The sequence below is a fragment of the Lontra canadensis genome, unplaced genomic scaffold, assembly GCF_010015895.1.
Source record: "Lontra canadensis isolate GAN:19392208 unplaced genomic scaffold, GSC_riverotter_1.0 scaffold38, whole genome shotgun sequence".
Taxonomy (NCBI): domain Eukaryota; kingdom Metazoa; phylum Chordata; class Mammalia; order Carnivora; family Mustelidae; genus Lontra; species Lontra canadensis.
This window is the reverse complement of record NW_022631032.1, coordinates 3458626-3478360: the sequence shown is the minus strand read 5'-3', so window position 1 is coordinate 3478360 and position 19735 is coordinate 3458626. Positions and strand designations below refer to the sequence as shown.

Sequence of the window (19735 nt, the reverse complement as noted above, 5' to 3'; positions counted from 1 at the left end):
TGCACTGTCACCAGCAATGAATGAGAGTTCCTTTGCTCCACATCCTCACCAGCAATTAGTGTTCGCATTGTTTGGGGTTTGGGCCATTCTAATATAAGTATATAGTGGTAGTGTGTTGTTTTAATTTACATCTCCCTGATGATATATGATGTGGCATGTCTTTTCATGTGCTTATTTATATATCTGTATATCTTTGGCAAGGTGTCAAAGTCTTTGGCCCATTTTTTAAGTCATATTGTTTGTTTTCTTATTGTTGTGTTTTTAAGAGTTCCTCTTATGTTTTGGATAACATCCCTTTATCATATGCAGCTTTGCAAAAATTTTCTCCCAGTTTGTGGTTTGTCTTTTCCTTCTCTTGACATTGTTGGTCACAGAGCAAAAGTGTTTAATTTTAGGGAAGTCTGCCTTATCAGTTCTTTGTTTCATGAGTCATCCTTTTGGTCTTGTATCAAAAAAGTCATTACCATACCCAAGGTCATCTAGATTTCTAGCTGTGTTATCTTCTAGGAGATTTATAGTTTTGCATTTTACATTTAGGTCTATGGCTCCTTTTGACTTAATTTTTGTGACAGGTGTAAGATCTGTGTCTAGATTCATTTTTTTGCATGTGGATGTCTAATGTTTTAGCACCATGTTGAAAATACTATCATTGATCCATTGTATTGCCTTTGCTCTCTTGTCAAAGATTAGTTGATTTTATTTATGTGTCTGTTTCTGAGCTCTCTATTCTGTTTCACTGATCGGTTTTTCTGTTTTTTTTTTTTTTTTTTTCCCCAATACTACATTGTCTTGATTACTGTGCCTTTATATAAGTCTCCAAGTCAGATAGTGTCAGTCCTTTTTGAAGAAAAAATTTGCTCTTGTCTTTCAATATTGTTTTAGCTATTCTGGGTCTTTTGCTTTTCCATATAAACTTTACAATGAGTTTGTTGATATCCAAAAAATAACTTGCTAGGATTTTGATTGGATTGTATTAAATCTATAGATCAAGTTGGGAAGAACTGACATTTGACAATATTGAGTCTTCCTATCCATGAACATGGATTATCTCTGTATTTATTTAGTTCTTTGCTATCTTTTATCAGTGTTTTATAGTTTTCCTCATACAGATCTTATACATATTTTATTAGATTTATATCTAAGTATCTCATTTTTGGGAGTGCTAGAGTAAATGGTAATGTGTTCTTATTTTCAAATTCCCCTTGCTCGTTGCTGATATATAGGAAGGTGGTTGGTTTTCATACTAACCTTGCATCCTATGATCTGGCTATAATTACTTACTAGTTCCAGGAACTTTGGGGTTGATTATTTAGAATTTTCTACTTAGATAATCATGTCATCTATGAACAAAAGCAGTTTTATTTCTTCCTTCCCAATCTGTTTGTCTTTTATGTCCTTTTTTTCCCCCTTAATGCATTAGTTAGGACTTCCATTAGGATGTTAAAAAGTAGTGGAGGGGAGCCTGAGTGGCTCAGTGGGTTAAAGCCTCTGCCTTCGGTTTAGGTCATGATCCCCGGGTTCTGGGATTGAGCCCCGCATTAGGCTCCCTGATCAGCGGGGAGCCTGCTTCCCTCTCTCTCTCTCTCTGCCTGCCTCTCTGCTTACTTGTGATCTCTGTCTGTCAAATAAATAAATAAAATCTTTAAAAAAAAGAAAGATGTTAAAAAGTAGTGGAAAGAGAAGACACCTTTGTTTTTTTCCTGATCTTAGTGGAAAAGCTTTGAGCTTCTCACCATTAAAGTATAATGATAGCTATAGGTTTTTGTAGGCTCTTTATCAATTTGAAAAAGTTTCCCTCTATTTTTAGTTTACTGAGAGTTTTTATTATGCGTGGGTGTTGGGTTTTGTCACATGCTTTTTCTGCATCTACTGATATGATCATGTGTTGTTTTTTTTTTTTCTTATTTAGCTGTTGATGTAATGAATACCATCACATTCCATTGATGTGATTTGATGTGTTGATTTTGGAATGTTGAACCAGCCTTGCATACTTGGTGTAAATCCTGGTTGGTCATGGTGTATAATTCTTTCTGGATTTGATTTGCTAATTTTTTTTGAGAATTTTGCATCTATGTTCATGAGAGATACTGATCCATAATTTTCTTGTGTTTTTTTCCCTGGTCTTGGTGTTAAGATAATCCTGGCCTCATAGAATGATTTGGAAAAGTATTTTCCTCTGCTTGTATTTTCTTCAAGGGACTATAGGGAATTAGCATGATTAAATGTTTAGTAGAATTCACCAGTGAACCTATCTAGGCCTGGTGCTTTTGGTTTTAGAAAGTTATTAATTGTTGATTCCATTTTTCTTAGGAGATATAGGCCTACTTAGGTTAACTATTTTTTCCTGGTAAGATTTGGCAGATTGTATCTTTCGAGGAATTGATCTGTTTCACCTAGGTTGTCACACTAGTGACCGTAGAGTTGTTGATAGTATTCCTCTGTAACGTCCATAATATCTATAGTGATGTCCCCAGTTTTATTTCTGAGTTAACCTAGAATTTTATCTAAAGAAGGGAAACCAAGTTTAGATCCTATTCACATAGATGTAACTAACCAGAGGACATGCTGGAGTTGATATTCCACTGCTGCCCATCCCTGGCCACTCAGTGTTCACTAAGCCACAGAACAGAGATCAGAACACTGCCACACTGCTGCCAAGATCTTAAAGGTCTCCATGACTCCAGCTGGCAAAAGAGCCTGTACAGTTGACACCTCTTATTATCACTTCTGCCTTACCAGTCTAGGTGAGAACCCACCGATTTGAGATGACATTTCAGTTGCTTTTTGGGTCATATATTAAGTTCCAATTTAAGGACTCCTTCTAGGCTGTTTGTTTTGTAATGTTGGTTAGTCTGTCTCTTAATGCTTGTGCTAGGTTTGTACTTCTCAATTATTTAGATTTCAGTTTTAATCTGTGCCCAGTAATCTTAGAACGGATTCTCAAAAAATAAGAATTAGATTTTCCTAGTATAAGCATTTGCCTTCTCCAGTTCAGGCTTTCTCCAGTATGAGACTGTTTTATCTAGCATCGATCATTTCTTTGACTCTAAATACAGCCCTTTCCTGATGTGGATAGCATGGGAAAAGCAGGTCTTTCCTTACTTGGTTTTGCAGTAAGAACTGAAGACATACATCTCTGATTTTTAACAAATAACTTAAACTCTTCACTAGTTTTAAGATTTACCTTCTAGGGCTGAGTGGTGGAGAGATAAGGGAGAAATCAGGTTATTTTCATTGTGTGACCTTCTATGTATATGCATGCATTAGCTGATCAAAAGAACAATTAAAATGATTTTGGGGGCACCTGGGTGGCTCAGTTGTTAAGCGTCTGCCTTCGGCTCATGTCATGATCCCAGAGTCCTGGAATCAAGTCCCTCATTGGGTTCCCTGTTCCATGAGAAGCCTGTTTCTCCCTCTCCTACTTCCCTTGTTTGTGTTCCCTCTCTCACTGTGTCTCTGTCAAATAAATAAATCTTTTTTTAAATGGTTTTAACATTATCCTTAAAAAGGGTGAACAGGTGTTTATCTCCTGATTGCTGCTGAGAACCTTTGTTGAGGCAGGGAAGGTTAGACTTTTTTCCCTTCTGTCTTTGAATGTCAACACCAGAACTAGATTTGGTCTAAAGTGGTAGTGATTTCTTCACCTTGTATGTTCCCACAGCGGGTTTGTTGCCGCCAGACTGATTACTGGCAGTTTGTGAAGGACATCCGCTGGCTCAGTCCCCACTCAGCCCTTCATGTGGAGAAGGTAAGAAAGGAAAAATAACCACAAGGCTTTGTTGTTTGATATTCTGTCTGAAGAGTCTCCTAGGCTAGAAAGATGGTGTGTGTCAAGGGTCCTATTAACTGAGGAAGTTATTCCTGTAGGACTAATTTGGAAGGGAGGATTATTTGCCTTAAAAAATAAACCCCGTTAGACCCGTTGCCCGAGACCCACTTTCTCTCCTCTGGGGAAGGGGTGAAAAGCTTTGTTATTTTTAAAAGATCTGTATATTAGGATCAGAATGAAACTGCTCAAAATCCTAGGAAAATGTCAAGAGGTTCCCTGAAATGGTTGGGGAAGCGGGACTGAGATTTCCGATCAGGGTAACAGCTCGTGGAGGTTAGTGGCTTGGCCAGCTAGTTCCAGAGCAATCACTGCCTAATGTATGTATATATTTACTTAACTCTTCATGATGGAAGATTTTAAATATATACCAAATTAAGAGAACCCTGAAATATCTATCTGTTATACTTATCAATATCTAGCCAGTTCTGTTTCATGTATATCCCACCCACTGCCAGGTTCATTGCTGAGATGATGTCAGGAAGAGTAATTTGTTTTTAAAAGATCGGGGAACCAAATCACAAGGTGTCAGACTGGCCTTCTTTTGTGAGAAAAATCCAGAGCCCGATCATTTTCTTACATAGACTCTCTTTGTCCTTTTCACATAATTTTTCTTACCACCCCTCCCCTTCACCTCCAGCTAACTTCCTTTTCTAAAATATATTGCTGTGGTTGTTTCTTCTTAGAAGCTGCCTGTGAGACCTTACTTTTAGAAACAGCCAAGTAGAAGGAGCTTCCAAATAGAGAATGCTATGACTAGAGCCAAACGAGATGCTCAGATGGCTTCTCTTTGGTGGCGAATCTTAGGTGACATCCTCCCAGATCCTTTCCCCCCAGGTTTTTGTTGCATTATTTTCCATAGACCACCTGAAATGGAGGACTCTGTGAGAGCAGCCAAGAGGTCAAGTTTATCCTTCCTCTGAGTACCGCAGGCTAGATGCCTCTTCAGATCTAGAACATAAAGAGACATATGTAGCAGCTTTGTCCTCTCCTAGAGCTGCATATCAGGTCACAACTGCTTCAGTCTTCTCCAGTGGTCTAGTTTAGCAGTGGGGCCGCTAATCCCTTCTTCCCCTGTCCTCCCTTTATAACTTTTAGATGCTCCCTGGAGGCAGAGTCCCTCTGATCGCTGCCTCTTCCCTGTCTCCATTTAGTTCTCGGGTCCTTAGGCCTCAGTCTTGCCATCTTTACCAGGATGCGCCTTTTGACCCATGCCTCCTTGCCTCCCAGTTCATCAGCCTGCATGAGAACGGCGAGAGTGGTGCGGATGGTGAGAGCGGGGACAGTGACAGCGGGCACGCCGTGGCTGAGCTGTGGCTGCAGCACAGTTTGCAGCGGCACTGTCTCTCTGCCCAGCTCCGGCCTTTGCTGGGGGACAGGCAGTACATCAGAAAATTCTACACTGGTACGTGGAGGCCCCTCACCCAGGATCCTCGCACACTCTTCTCTATCTCTTCCACTTTACTCTTCCTCGAGAGGCTGACTCTCCCCCCAGGGCCCGATACTTTCACTTGGTGGAACAGAGATTCTAATCAGAAGGATGCCTCTGGTCTTCTCCTTCTTGTGCAGAACACAGTCCAGCTGGATGCCAAGGTCTTCCCCGACTCCCACAGGTGCAAACCGATAAGAACCACCACCATTTACTGCGAGTTTCCTAGGCGCCAGTCACTGTCATGTTCTGTTGATACATGCACCCCTCCCAACAGCCCTGAGAGCTGGGTATTCATACCCCTGTTTTCCGACCAGGGAAGCAGAGCCTGGGGAGGCCAAGTCACCTACAGCCAGGATTCAAATCTGGGACTTTGTGACTTGGAAGCCTCTGGGCATGGCCTCTCCTATACTGCGTGTGTATCACTTAGCCTCTCCTGTACTTATGTATCCCTGGTTCCTCTTCTCCCTGCAGTGGCGTGATTCTCCTTAAGTCGTTTTCACCTGTTGTGTCTTTCCTTCCCTGAGCCTCTCCCAGGCTGTACAGGGAAGTTAAAGATCTCCCTGTTGGGCTCCATTGCAATGGTAGCATTTCTCTCCCCAGACACTGCTTTCCTGCTAAGCAATGCCCACGTCACGGCCATGCTCCAATGCCTGGAAGCCGTGGAACAGAACAACCCCCGCCTCCTGGCTCAGCTGGATGCATCTATGGTAAGGGGCAAGGAGTGATCTCTGTCTGTGCTGGGTCCCTGGGCCTCCCCATGATAGAACCTTCTGTAGCAAACTCTTTCTTTGCCTAGGCAGTTGTGAACTGAAAGGCTTTCGTTTAAAAAAAAAAAAAAATACTTGGAGAAGAAGGGGAGGTACCATTAAGTATCTACTGAAGTAAAAAGTCTAAGCATAAAGTCTGTTTAAGGAAGGAGGTGTCTAGGGGCGCCTGGGTGGCTCAGTGGATTGAGCTGCTGCCTTCGGCTCAGGTCATGATCTCAGTGTCCTGGGATCGAGCCCCGCATCGGACTCTTTGCTCAGCAGGGAGCCTGCTTCTCTCTCTCTCTGTCGGACTCTCTGCATACTTGTGATCTCTCTCTCTGTCAAATAAATAAATAAAATCTTTTAATAAAAAAATAAAAAAAATAAAATTAAAAAAAAAAAAGGAAGGAGGTGTCTATTTTTTTCTAAATCCTTTTTTAAAATCCGTAGCCTGAGTAAGCACTTCCGTAAGGGCAGGCTTGACAAGCCAGGGGAAGAGGATGATTTTGAATGAGGGGTAGGATTGAATCCAGAGTAGGATTGTAGAGTGTCCTACCTGGTAGGACCTAGTGGGACACAGGACCATTTTCATCCTTGAAGTATAAAGAAAATTTTGTTGCTTGATATTGCTTATTGTTAACCGTCCAGTTCACTTACCCCATCACTAATATGAGTGCTTCTGATATGAAGCACTGAGAGGAGCCCCTCTCTCTCGTGGTTTTTTTTTTTTAAATATTTTATTTATTTATTTGACAGACAGAGATCACAAGTAGGCAGAGAGGCAGGCAGAGAGAGAGAGAGAGAGAGAGGAGGAAGCAGATTCCCCGCTGAGCAGAGAGCCCGATGCAGGGCTCGATCCCAGAACCCTGAGATCATGACCTGAGCTGAAGGCAGAGGCTTTAACCCACTGAGCCACCCAGGCACCCCTCTCTCGTGGTTTTTAAATTTTGATTCTTAGTTACCACCTATTAAATGCTTTCTGTGTGCCTGGAACACATGTGTCATCCATTGAATTCTCACGACTCTATAAGGGAGATATTAATCTTATTTTATAAAGGAAGCCAGTGGAGGGACAGAGCAGGTAAGTCACTTGCTCCAAGTTGGTAAGCAGTAGGGTCTGGACATGAACACTGATCTGATTTCTGACTCTATGTGCATAGTCTGAAGAATTTTGTTGTATTGCTTCCATGATAAAGTGCTCCCAGTGTCCCGCCTGGGGTTCCAATTTCAGAAGCTGTGCTGTATCACAGGACTTCAGGGTTTCAAAGTTGTGTGCTTGAATAGAGCAGTAGGGCTGTATGTCCAAAGATCAGCTTCTCCCAGCATTTCTGTGGGGCCGAATGTTCCTCCTCACAGGGCCTCTGTCCTCAGCTCGGACACGTTTGTTTTGCAGTTTGCCCGGAAGCATGAGAGCCCGCTGCTGGTAACCAAGAGCCAGAGCCTGACAGCTCTGCCTGGATCCACGTGCACAACTTCAACCAGTTACGCTCAGCATCCCTACTTTGGGTCCTTCTCTAGCCTCCACCAGTCTGCACCCAACCACGGCTCAGGTATGGGGGCAGGAAGGGGTAGTCAGGACGTGCATGCCCAGCCCCAGAAAGGAGGGAACTTTGTGGGTGCACAAAGGTCTAGATAGAGCTGTGGGTTGGTGCAATTTGGTCACATTCCATGTCTTGATAGTGGATATCTTAAGAAGTTGTATAGTAACTAGCCTAAGGTAATTTAGCAGAATCATGAAAGTAGTAGAGGAAAGAGAAATGTTTTTAGATTCCCCTGGATTTCTAATCCCCATTGCCAAGAAGGTATTTCAGTAATAATAGCTAACACTTACTGAGGGCTCGCCCCATGCCAGGCTCTGTTATAATCAATTTATACGTATTACTTCATCTGATCCTCAGAACAGTCCTTTGCTGTGGGTGTTGTTGTCATTGCTCATTTTATAGGTGGGAAGTGTACACTAAGAAGCACCGAAACCACTGTGTCAAGAGCCCACGCTCTTACCTTACCTTACCCAGCTTACCTGCTTCTAAGCAATTTCTGCTTATTTCGCATGGTGCACCTCTTCTAAGGTGATACCGGTGTCCCAGGCACCCAGTCACGATAGGGAGTTTGGCCCTTAGTTGTCGAGAAGTCCTTCCTATGTACCAGAGCTTTCCAGCTCACCATTTTCTCCCCTTTTTATATCCCAGAAAGAAGATCCACTTCCTTTTCACTCTCTGGCCCTCTCCGGAAACCTCAAGAAAGCAAAGAGCATGTCTTACCAGCGCAGGATCAGACCTTCCAAGCCCCCCTGCTTGCAGTCTCCTCATTAGCTGGGGATCCCCCCTCAACCCCAAATGAGATGAGCTCTAGCACTCTGACCAGCCCCCTAGAAGCATCCCAGGTCAGCAGCCAGAATGATTCTCCAAGCGATGCCAGCGAGGGGCCTGAGTACTTGGCCATTGGCAACCTGGATCCCCGAGGCCGGACTGCCAGCTGTCAGAGTCACAGCAGCAATGCTGAGAGCAGCAGCTCCAACTTGTTCTCCTCCAGCAGCTCGCAGAAGCCGGACTCTGCTGCCTCTTCCCTAGGCGAGCAGGAGGGAGGTGGGCAGAGCCAGCTGTCCAGCGTCCTTCGCAGGTCCAGCTTCTCGGAAGGGCAGACACTCACTACCACCAGCGGAACAAAGAAGAGCCACTCTCGCTCCCATTCGGACACCAACATTGCCTCCAGAGGAGCCCCAGGTAATGATCGTCACCAGCCTCTACTTAGTAAGTTATGTTTCTGATGACATGGTGGGCTGTCCTGCTTATAAAGAAAGAGGAAAGTTGATAGTGTGATATGAATACCCAGGAGATCTCTCTGAGAATATTGATGTTTGTTCCTTTATACATTGCCAAATAGTAAATGTTTCCTTGGATTCTTTTGGCAGTTCCTTAGCATCAGGGGATAGTGCGACTTGTCACAGTTTGAGTTTTTAATGTTTCTCTCAGACAGAGGGGAAATTCTTAGGAGCTTTGAAAATAATCCCATTACATTCCTCCCCTTTCTGTGATTCCTGAGAAATGCGGTCAGGTGTAATATGAGAGAGGCAAAGTGATCTTGGGGTTTCCTCATTAAAACTAGGATATATGATTGTGGGATGATGGGACCGAGGAAACCAGTTGCGGGGGCTGACTGTTGCATCACTAATCCAGGTTGGAAGGCAGCCTGGTAAGGAGGCCCTGGCCATTGAGCCCATCCTCACGCCATCCAAACGCCAGCTGCTAGCAGAGGGCACCCTCAGCATGGGAGACCTGGGGCTCGTTGCTTTTGCCATCTCCCTGCCATCTTCTGTCATGGGTTGTTAGTGTCTGGCAGGCTTTGGTTGGGTTTCATTTGTAGGAAAACTTCCATAACAGCAAGTGTAACAAGGATCTCTGTGCTCAAAGCCAGTTCTGGGTAGGAAAGCTCCAGAAATAAAATACAAAAAAATTTTAAAAAGAGGAAGATTTCCTGTAGCAACTGGAGCTGCCATTGATTTCTCATTATAATTTCTAGCAAGGTGAGATCTGAGGCCCTCATCTGAAATTTGTGAGTGACAAACTTTTTTCTGTTTTCCATTCAAGATGCAGTTTGCCTTATTGGAACTCTCTAGGAAAAAAAAAAAAAAATCTCCATATCAAAGCCTGTCTTCCCACGAACTTTCTTAGATGTGAAGAATACTTGGGTTAGCTCCTCGCTTCACATCTCCTGCTGCAGGCCTGCTGTCTGTGTAGCCCAGGCCCCTGGTCTTTGAGCATGGAAAACTTCCCTGCCCCCGTTCTTGAATCCACATGGATTCCAGAAACCACGGTAACCTGCATTGGAAAGGGGAGCCAGAGAAAACCTAAGCAAAAGGGTCTGAGGGAGAGAGGGTCGTGCGTAGCTTCTTGTGAGTCAGCTGCCTCAGTTCAGTAGCTGAGGATTTCAGCACTACGGTTCCCTCCTGGGGGTTAAGTCCCCACCTCCGCTAGATAAAAGGACGCTCTTTTTCTCACTCTATTCTCATTTCCTCTGTTTGGACTCTGCTCTGCACCTGTCTGTCTACGAACAGGAGGCCCCAGGAATATCACCATTATAGTTGAAGATCCCATTGCAGGTTTGGGAGCCAGTCCTTTCTGTCTGCCACCTCCTCCTCCTCTGTGCCCATCTTGCTTAGTTCAGAACCTCCTTTTCCGTTCTGGTGTCAAATCAAGTCTGGCAAGGCTGGGTAATCCTGCTGCGGTTCTTGGACCTGTCTCTGAGATGCCACCGATACTTTGCATCCTACATTTTCTGCCCATGACTTCCAGATGCCTCAGTCAGTCTCCCAACAGCTTCTGGGAGGCAGAGTCAAGATTTATCAATCCTGATTTGCCTGAAGGTGAAACCGAAGCCTGCTATTTGTCTAAGGCATCATGATGAATCGGTGGGAGAATTTTTTTTTTTAATAACTGAGTACTTACTATGGCTTACTTTATTTTCCTTGAATTAACACCAGAATGTGTTTTCCCCCCTTTCTGTGGTCTTGGATGTGGATGCATGTTTTCTGCCTCTCCCAGAGTCCCATTTCCTTTTTCTTTCACCTATTTTCCTTCCTCCATAAGTCCCATCCCACCCCCATTCCCGTTATTGCACAGGCGTTTTCTAGTGACTTAAGTCTGTTTCTTTAGCTTTCCTGGTGGTGTTCAAATTAAATATTGTGTTCAGTTCTGGGTTCAGGGAGATAGTAGTAGTAGAATATGTCTGCACGACAGAGTAGGGAGGGAGGGCTGAGAGCTGTGGCCTCCTGGGGAAGCCACAGAGTAAATTAGCTTGGAAAGGGGAAAGTTAAAGAGGAGGAGGTTGATAGGACCACTATTTGGAAGAGCATTGTTGTGCTTAAGGAGCTGAGTAAGAAGACTCAAGTGAGTGTGAGGACTAAGAATCAGAGCTGCTCACTTGAAGGAGCAATGTCAGGAGGTAGTTAGCTCAGGAAGCAAAGGCTGGATGGCCTTTACATGTTGTAAAGGAATATGGTGCTGGTGTTGGAGTTTGTGTGGGCACTAAATTTTATTGGGGACCTCAAAGGTCCCAAGTCATAGTTTCTTACCAAGGCATTCTGGTGACTGCTGGTCTGTCTTTAGTAGTGAGGAGGAGAGCCCACTGCCAGGACCAGCAGAAATCTTGGAGACCCAAGGAAAACACAAAGTTACCTCTTATCATATAGTAGCTTTTTTTTTTTTTTTTGAATAAGAGGAGCCGCTGACAAGCTGGCACCATCTCTGGGGGATGTGGGTTGGATGCAGCTCAGTCATTCCCTCTCCAGAGCATCCTGTTCATTTCCCAGGCACCCACCTGCTTTTCTGCCTGCTCTTCCTTAGGTAGCACTGGGAATTTTGTGTTTTCCTTTGGAGAGTATCATTTTCTCATTTCCTGCGAGCCCTGCCTGCCTCTCTTTCTCTACTCCAACCTCTCATTGTTCCTTGAAAACTTCTACCCCGCCACTTCCGACTTTGCCAGGCTTCTCTTGAAACCTCTCCCTTCCTTCTCCAGGAAGGCTGGGCGTGCAGCCCTCTGGCCAAGCCGTTTGGATATAGGGCCATCGTCCTTGGCTTCTCGAGCATTTTCCTGATGCTTCTTTTAAGGAAATTGCTGGATTTTATTTTGTTTTTCTAATTCAGAAGCGGGTTAAATACATAGGTATGACAAATTTCAGGTTCATTTCTGGTTCAAGAGAGGCTGTGTCCTAGTCTTCCTAGTGTAACCATTCTGAGATTGTTTAAAAGCCCAGTGTCAAGGTATCAGAAAAGTTTCAGTGTACCTACCTTTGTTTTACCATATGAGGACTGTTTTCTACATTGGTTCCTGTCAAGAGGATGGAAATTGGCCAATATTCCTAGAACATTTGGTAAGAAGGTGGAAGAAAAAAGAACTGAATTCATGAGTCCATTTTGATTTGATTCTTTTTCACCTTTGTGTTGCTGCATCCTGGGTCATGTTTTCTCTCCTCTTAGAATATACTGAGTCCCCATCTCCTTTCCTCCGTGTGTGTTCCTGCATTCTTGGACTGTTCCCCACTGGTGCGCCACCTCTCTCCTGCGTGGGAGGGCATTGGGAATGGGAGCAGTTAAATGTGGAAACTCCTAAGTTGGGAATGTATGTGTTGCTCACCTCGTATGTGTGTTTTTACTCCCTGGTGGTCACTGACACTAGAATCCTGCAATGATAAGTCGAAGTTGAGAGGCCCCTTGCCCTACTCTGGCCCAAGCAGTGAAGTCAGCACACCCAGCTCTCTGTACATGGAGTATGGTGAGTACTAGGAAGGCCAGGGCTGCAGCTGTGTCTTTCCTCGGCTCTCCCCTCGTGCCTGCGTAGCTCTGAGCTGTCTGGCTCACGTCGGCTCCGTGGAGGGTACACACCACACAGTCTCACCCTTCCTTTCATCATTTATAGCCCCCATGCTAGAAATCACACAGCCCTGCTATTTCTCTTGCTCCTTTCTGACATAAGGGGTACCACCCTCTCTTAGGCTGTGGGTGTTATCACTATGAATGTCTGTCGCTCCAGATGGAATGGCTCTCTGAGTAGGTGAGAGGGACCTTGAAAAGAAGCTTTGAGTGTTGAGGCTGAGGTACCAGAGGATAAGCTCCACATGGAAATCATCCACAGGAGGAAGCTATTTGTTCCCTTGTCTGATTATCAGCACAGGGTTTTTTTGTTTCCTTTTTTGTAGGGTAGGAGGCCAAGTGTGTCATCTTTACATTTTGATGGCAAAAGGATTGTCTCTGGGCTCTCTTCATTTATTCTGTTCTTTAACCAAGAGGCTTAGTGCTTGGGGATTCTGAGATTCAGAGAAATTCCTTTAGAAGGTAGACATCTTCTTTCCAACCTGTTACCCGGGAGAACTTGGGAGTGTCTCTAGTGGTAAAATCATCAGACTTCTTAAGAAGCTTGTCTGTTACTGATTTGCTTTCCAAGTCAGAGCTTTTCACATCCACATTCTGTTTTCCCACAGAGGGTGGTCAGTACCTGTGCTCTGGGGAGGGCATGTTCCGAAGACCATCAGAAGGACAGTCCCTCATCAGCTATCTGTCTGAGCAAGACTTTGGAAGCTGTGCAGACCTGGAAAAGGTGAGGAGTCTAAGGGACACTGAAGAGCTCGTGAGTTAGGGCATCTGGCTTGAGGGGCTGTGGGGCCATTTGCTCTAAAGAGGTTTTGGATACACAGCAGGAAGATGAGCAAAGACAACGGGTGAAAGTGAGTTCAGAGTAAAGATGAGCTCAACAAGTTCAATCTCTAGAGAACTTTTCAGGGAGTCTCTGCTCCTCCCTGAGTCCAAAATACTACTAATTTTGTGTTAGAAGCTGCCTTGGGAAGTATTGAATTTTAGCCATGTAGTTGTTATTTCCTTGACCCTGGAACTTAGGTCAAAGCTGTTTCCAGAATCAGCTTCTCTGTTTTGTTCTAATATGTTCAGATATGTAATGAATAATGTCTCTGTAGCATTTTAGAACTTATAAAGCACTTTATCCTGAGCTATTACATTTACCTTAATGCTTTGTCTACAGGAGTATGGCTTTAGGAAAGACCTAAAAAGGAAGATACCAAATTCTGGATGTCTTCTTTGTCATAGTTTTATGTAGAAAGTAGGACAGGAAGGCCAGGCATAGCAGGTTTGAGAGCAAAGAGGAAGTAGAACAGTTTTTTGGTGTGTTTGTTCACCCTGAGTATTTTGAATGAAAGCAGTGTGTGTGTTAGAAGCTCTGCTTTCCAGCATTCCAACCAGTGAGGGGTTCAGCACATCAAGCCCCTCACTCATCAGCTTCTTTGGTGCTCTCCTTCCCCCAGGAGAATGCGCATTTCAGCATCTCAGAGTCCTTGATTGCTGCCATCGAACTCATGAAGTGTAACATGATGAGCCAGTGCCTAGAAGAGGAGGAGGAAGAGGAGGAGGACAGCGACAGAGAGATCCAGGAACTGAAGCAGAAGATCCGCCTTAGGCGCCAGCAGATCCGCACCAAAAACCTGCTCCCCATGTACCAGGAGACTGAGCATGGAAGTGAGTGGGGCTTCGAGCACCTTATTTCCGCTGCTGCAGGGCTTCGGGCTAAGACTTGGTTCCTCGTGCGCTTCCTTTCTTGTCTGTCTTTGAGATGTAACCAAGCCAAGGGTTCCTCTGGTGTCAGAAAGATTTTTTTTTTTTTTATGTTGTTCTAATTTTTTTTCCTGTCAGACCCAGAGTCCTAGAGTTCATCCATTTCCTACTTCAGAAATATCTTCCAAAAAGTAGGTTTCTAGTATGAGAACTAAGATTGCTGGTCCCAGAGCCACTTCTGAGACAGTAGTATCTCCTGTTTCTGTGAAACTTTCAAAATTTTGGGAATAAAATGGGGGACACCTAGCAAGAAGAGCTGTTTCCATTTCCCCCAGCATCACTCCTGGCCAAGGTTCTATTTCCTTTGCTGTTGAAGGCATACCAGGTGCCTTTCATTGTGACCCTTGGAATAGGTAACCTCCTTCTGTCCCACTTATTACCTTTCTTTCTTTCTTTTTTAAACATAGCAGGCTTTCGGGTCATTTCTAGCAGCTCCCAGTTTAGTTCACGTGATTCAACGCAGTTCTCTGACTCTGGCTCTGCAGACGAGGTTGATGAATTTGAAATCCAAGGTAAGGAGTGACGCTATTTCAAGCTACATTCATTACCTGTTTCTTTCAATTTGAAGTCATAGAGTGAGAAGCTTTCCCTAAGTATAGAGAATCTTCAATATGGCCCATTTTGGAACGTTGTCAGTAGTTGTAAGAGACAGCCTCTCTTGCCAAAAACAAAACCCTTTTAGTAAAATTTAAGCAGCAGAGAACACTGAAAGGAAGTGCTTCAGAGTGGTCTGGCTGCTGGAGCCACCTTGATGGGTCTCAGTTGCACTTTTCTCTTGGATTTTCACTCTGATTTCTCCCGCTTACAGCCTAGGGCTGGCCCATACCTGCTTGAAATTAGAATCCTATTCTCTTGTGTTCCAAAACACAATTGAAATTGTTTCAAAGTGTTTAAAAGGAGCTTTGTTATAATCCTAAGAGAAAAGGACAAAAAGAGTCATTGTGGGGAAGAAAGCAAAACAGGGGGGAAAAAATGAAGTTTAGGAAGTAGAGCTTTATTCTGTTCTATCAGTGCTACTTGCTTAGCAGAATCACAGACCCTCATTGTCGTAGTAGTAGTTGTTGTAAGTATATGCACAGAGAAGGGGAAGGGGTCTAATCTGGGAAGGCAGTTGCATTAAATCAGGTTAGCCCATGATTAGTGGATTAATCCATTACTGCAAATCATAAATTTCTTCAAGTTCCCATCAGTGCAACAAATAAACCAAAAAGCAGTTCTGGGACATTTCCTCCATGAGTTATTTTCTTATAGAGGTGAATTGTATCTGTAGTTCCCCATTGTAAGATGATGATGAATAGATCTTTTTTTAATAGATCTGTTTATATCAATCTAGAGAATTGAGGTAATTTACTTTTCATCTGCACAGACTTCCAATAGTAATATTGGAAGTACCTGGTGGTACTTGGATTTCCTCCCCATTCAGAAATACAATTTTTAGACATATTTTTCCAGGTCTCTAGGTAGTCTTCCTTCTTTGTTCTCTTTAATATATCTGATTTCTGTTCATGACAATAATCGCCACTTAAAACTCCATTTGGGGTTTTTTTTTTTTTTGTATGTGGTTTTCCAATATTTCTCCAGTTCTCTGACACCAACCGAGTATCTTGCAATTTAATTCTGACATGAACACCTGGAGGTAGTATAGACCCCACAGTTTAAGGGCTCAATCCCACAGAATACTCCCATTGCAGATGTCAACCACAAATGGGGTCACCAGGTTACCTGCTCTTCTCCCTAGCCAACTACAAATTCAGGGGTTTTCCACAACCCCCAGTTTCCATAATTTGCTAGAATGACTTACGGAACCCAGGAAAACACTACAGTTAAGATTACTTTTTATCGTAGAGGATACAAATGAGCAGTCAGATGGAGAGGTACTTAGGGCAAGGACCCAGTTTCCCAAGCACAGGAGCCTCTGTGTCTGTGCGTTCAGGGTGGGCCAGACTGCCAGTCCATCAGTATGTTCACCAACCAGGTAGCTCTCCCACTGACAGTCACCAGTGTCAGTGTTTTATCAAGATTTCATTCCATAGGTAGGCATGAGTGCTTAAATCATTGGTTATTGATGATCGAACTCAATCTGCAGTCCCTCTCCCTTTTGGGGGTAATGGGGGGGGGACTAAAAATTCTAATCCTCTAACATGGTGGTTGGTTTTTCTTCTGGCAACCAGCCCCATCCTGAAGTTATCTGGATGCTCCCCAAGCTTGCCTCATTAGCATAAATTCAGATATAACAGAAAGGGACTCATTATGAATAACAAAAGACATTCGTATCACTCTGGAAATTGCCAAGATTTTAGGAGCTCTATGCCGGAAACTAAGCAGAGACCAACTCTATATTGTTTCTTATACCACAATCTGTGATTGACTTGATCTCCAAATTAGAAAAAAATAAAGGGTTCTGCCCTATCTCCCGGATCAGCAGATTCTCACGAGGGTAATATTAAGGTAAATTCAAAACACTGCTTCATTATGTGTAGAGCAGCCCACTTGACTACTAAGTGTTCCTTGCAGCAAAGCAGGGAGCCCCGGGAAGCTGTTCAGTCTGGAAGGAACCTCATTCGAGGTCAGCTCAGGATGGAAATCCTTAAAGGAAAAGACTTTAGGGAAGGGTCTCTCAACCTCTAGGCCAGATAATTCTTTGTTGTAACAGACTGTCCAATGCATCATAGAATGTTTAGCTTCCTCCCTGGCCTGCACCCAAATATCTGCAAGGGTGCAAAAATCTCCCCTGGTTGAGAACCACTACCTTCGAGGTCTTTAAGGCCAGGCTGATTTGGGGAAGCTGCAGTGACTGTGTGCCAGGATATACTGAGTGCCCACCTGTGGATGTGATCCTCTAAGCAGTTCATCTTTTGGAGCAATGTCAAGTCCTGATTCTAGGAACATATGGTACAGAACTGTCATTCTCATCAATTTACCTCCTGTCTGAATACTAAAGGGCCCCCTTTTATAATCATTATCACAGATGGTAGCGAAGGATCTAACCTGACTCACATGTCAAAGAACGGACTCTCAGTGTCAATGGCCTCGATGTTTTCAGGTAGCCTGTGCTGCAAGTGTGGGTGTGCTCATACATGCATGTGTGTGAATGTTCGCATCAGCTTATGTCCATCCTCTATCTTGTGACACCTGTCTATAAGGGTTAGAGAAGTAGTCGGGGAGAACCAGACTTGAGCCAGCAAAGAATATTTCAAATGCTCATTTTCTTCTTCATATGACCCCCAGTAATCCTCCTTCCTGAGATCGTCCTTGTTGATCCTTCCCTACAGCGATATTTATAGACTGAGTGGTCATTACGACTGATGGAGGTAGTAGACAGTTTAGAAAGCAATGGTCAGGTGAAGAGGTTTTAGTTCAAACCACTAGCTAAGCCACGGCTACATGTTCAGACAGCGAAAGTCAGATAGAATGGTGTGGAAGCGGAATGTGTCTTTAGAGTTTTGAATTTGCAGAGTCAGTTTGCAGAAAGCTATCTCTTCTTGGTATTTTGTATACAATTAGGATTTACTGTTGCTTTATGTTTGGCCTTAGTAATTGATTTATGATTCAAACGGGTAGGCTTTCTGTAGGTGGGGTTAAATGAAAGGAGCAATTTTCAACTCAAAGTGCTTTTAAACACACACCAGCAGAACTCAGGACTTTTTATTAAACAGTTCATTTAAAAAAAAATACTTTATTTATTTATTTATTGGACAGAGATTACAAGTAGGCAGAGAGGCGGGAATAGAGAGAGGGGGAAGCAGGCTCCCTGCTGAGCAGACAGCCCAAAGCCGATGCCAATGAGGGCTCCATCATAGGAGCCTGGGATCATGACCTGAGCCAAAGGCAGAGGCTTTAACGCAGAGCCACCCAGGTGCCCCTAAACAGTTCATTTTAACTGTTGATGGTGTCAGCCACTAGAATTTGAAATACTTATGTAAGATTAGGTAAAGATTTGAAGAAATAAGGGTATTTAGGCCCATTTTTCTCTAACCCCAAACAGTTGTAATTTATTCCAACATCATCTTCCCTTGCTTGAGAAGTAATTATCCTATCACTTGTTTAACTGGTTTCTTATGTGTTTACAACCACAGTCCATTTGTGGGTACATTGATTGACTGCCTGCCATTTGTCAGCGCGTGTTCCGTTTGCTTTAACCATAAGGCAGACTTTTATTTGGTCTTCCTGGCATCTTTTCTTTCCCCGTTTTGGGAGCTTTAAAGTTTTTCATACATTTTTATACATTTATACATTTTACATATATGAAACATTTTTCAACTAAAATACTACTTTTTCTTGTACCCGCAATCCTAGCACATTATGGGAGTTAGAGGGAAAGCAATCAGAACAAGTTCTCTCGAAAGTAGTAGCTTGTTTTATCTTCTTTCTACATATGGATTCTTATTTATGAAAATATCATTTATATTTCATCTTTCTTTACTCTAGACTTCTTTATGCTTTCTGTTCCTTTTCATCTGTTTCTGGTTTATTAACAGTACAAAATTCTTCCTAAAAAGTGTCATTATACTTCTCGTTAGCAGTCTTCTGATTATATCCGGAGGTTTACAGATGTGTATCTTTTTGATCATCCAAAGTGATTTATGCTATTGAAGAACCTCTGAGGATACTTTCAGAGGAAGGTCATTAAAATCTATAACACCCTTAGGAAAATTTAAATGCTTAAGCATCATTATGGATGGTAATTTCTTAGATCCTGATTCATTGAGTAGAGCATATGGAACAGAAGTGTTTCTGAAGGAAATAGATTTGGAAATTACTTCCTCCCAGCAATAAAGTAGATATAAACCTTGTGATCACAGAAAGCTTATTCATAGAAAGCTATATATTCATCAGCCTACTCCTTTCAGTAATTTTTAGTAAATTTACCAAGTTGTGCATCCATCACCATAATCCAGTTTTAGAATATTTATATCATCCCAATAAGATTACTTGTGTCCATTTACAGTTAATTTCTGTTTCCACCCCAAGCCCCAGTCCATTGTTAATCTGCTTTTAGTATCTATAGATTTGCCTTTTCTGGACATTTCCTATAAATACATCCTACAACATGTGATCTTTTGCATCTGGCTGCTTTTATTTCATCAGTTCCTTCTGATGGTATCTGCCACACTGGTATGAGGTCGTTCATAAGCTCCCAATCCCAGACAGTCTTTTCAGCCTCTTTAGGTTTGGGGTTTTGTTCTCCACCCCACTTTCCTCTTTTATCACAGCTTTATCAATTGTTCTTTATCTTCCTTTGTTGGTTCTTCTAGAATTTCAGTCTTCCACATGCATGTATCTGGTCATGGTCCAATCAGGAAACAGAAACCACAGAGTAATTTGAATAGGGAAGATTTAAAATAAGAATTATTAACTGTCATGGGGGACTGAAGTAATAGGAGACTGGCTCATAAGGCATGAAAAGAACTCTAAAGAATACAGGAATAGCAGATACAGGTAGCAGTCAGTATCCCTGGGCCCGAGGGAGAGCACCCAGGAAGGAACACGTGTAGAAGGTACCCACATCCCCAAGGCTGAGATCCAGACCTCCTGGCTCCCTAGAGGTGGATACGTTCTCTAAGGCTGTAGAGCTGCCCTAAAAGAGGGCCTGGGGATGCTGTACCAGGCCAAC

At 43.2% G+C, this 19735-nt stretch overlaps 1 protein-coding gene across 11 annotated transcripts in view; it reads left to right on the top strand.

Moving 5' to 3' along the window:
- The window catches only part of RUBCN (rubicon autophagy regulator), a 63657-nt gene that overhangs the window by 34363 nt on the left and 9559 nt on the right, over positions 1-19735 (top strand). For 2 of the 11 annotated variants that reach the window (XM_032869408.1, XM_032869400.1), the window contains exons 3-13: positions 3662-3748; positions 5057-5231; positions 5859-5965; positions 7398-7554; positions 8194-8727; positions 10059-10103; positions 12179-12274; positions 12981-13096; positions 13815-14025; positions 14529-14633; positions 17090-17164. In XM_032869408.1, coding sequence (XP_032725299.1) covers positions 3662-3748; positions 5057-5231; positions 5859-5965; positions 7398-7554; positions 8194-8727; positions 10059-10103; positions 12179-12274; positions 12981-13096; positions 13815-14025; positions 14529-14633; positions 17090-17164 — 1708 coding nt within the window. The remainder of the gene's footprint in view (positions 1-3661; positions 3749-5056; positions 5232-5858; positions 5966-7397; positions 7555-8193; positions 8728-10058; positions 10104-12178; positions 12275-12980; positions 13097-13814; positions 14026-14528; positions 14634-17089; positions 17165-19735) is intronic. The other 9 variants (XM_032869401.1, XM_032869403.1, XM_032869402.1 and 6 more) reach the window with 9 other exon arrangements.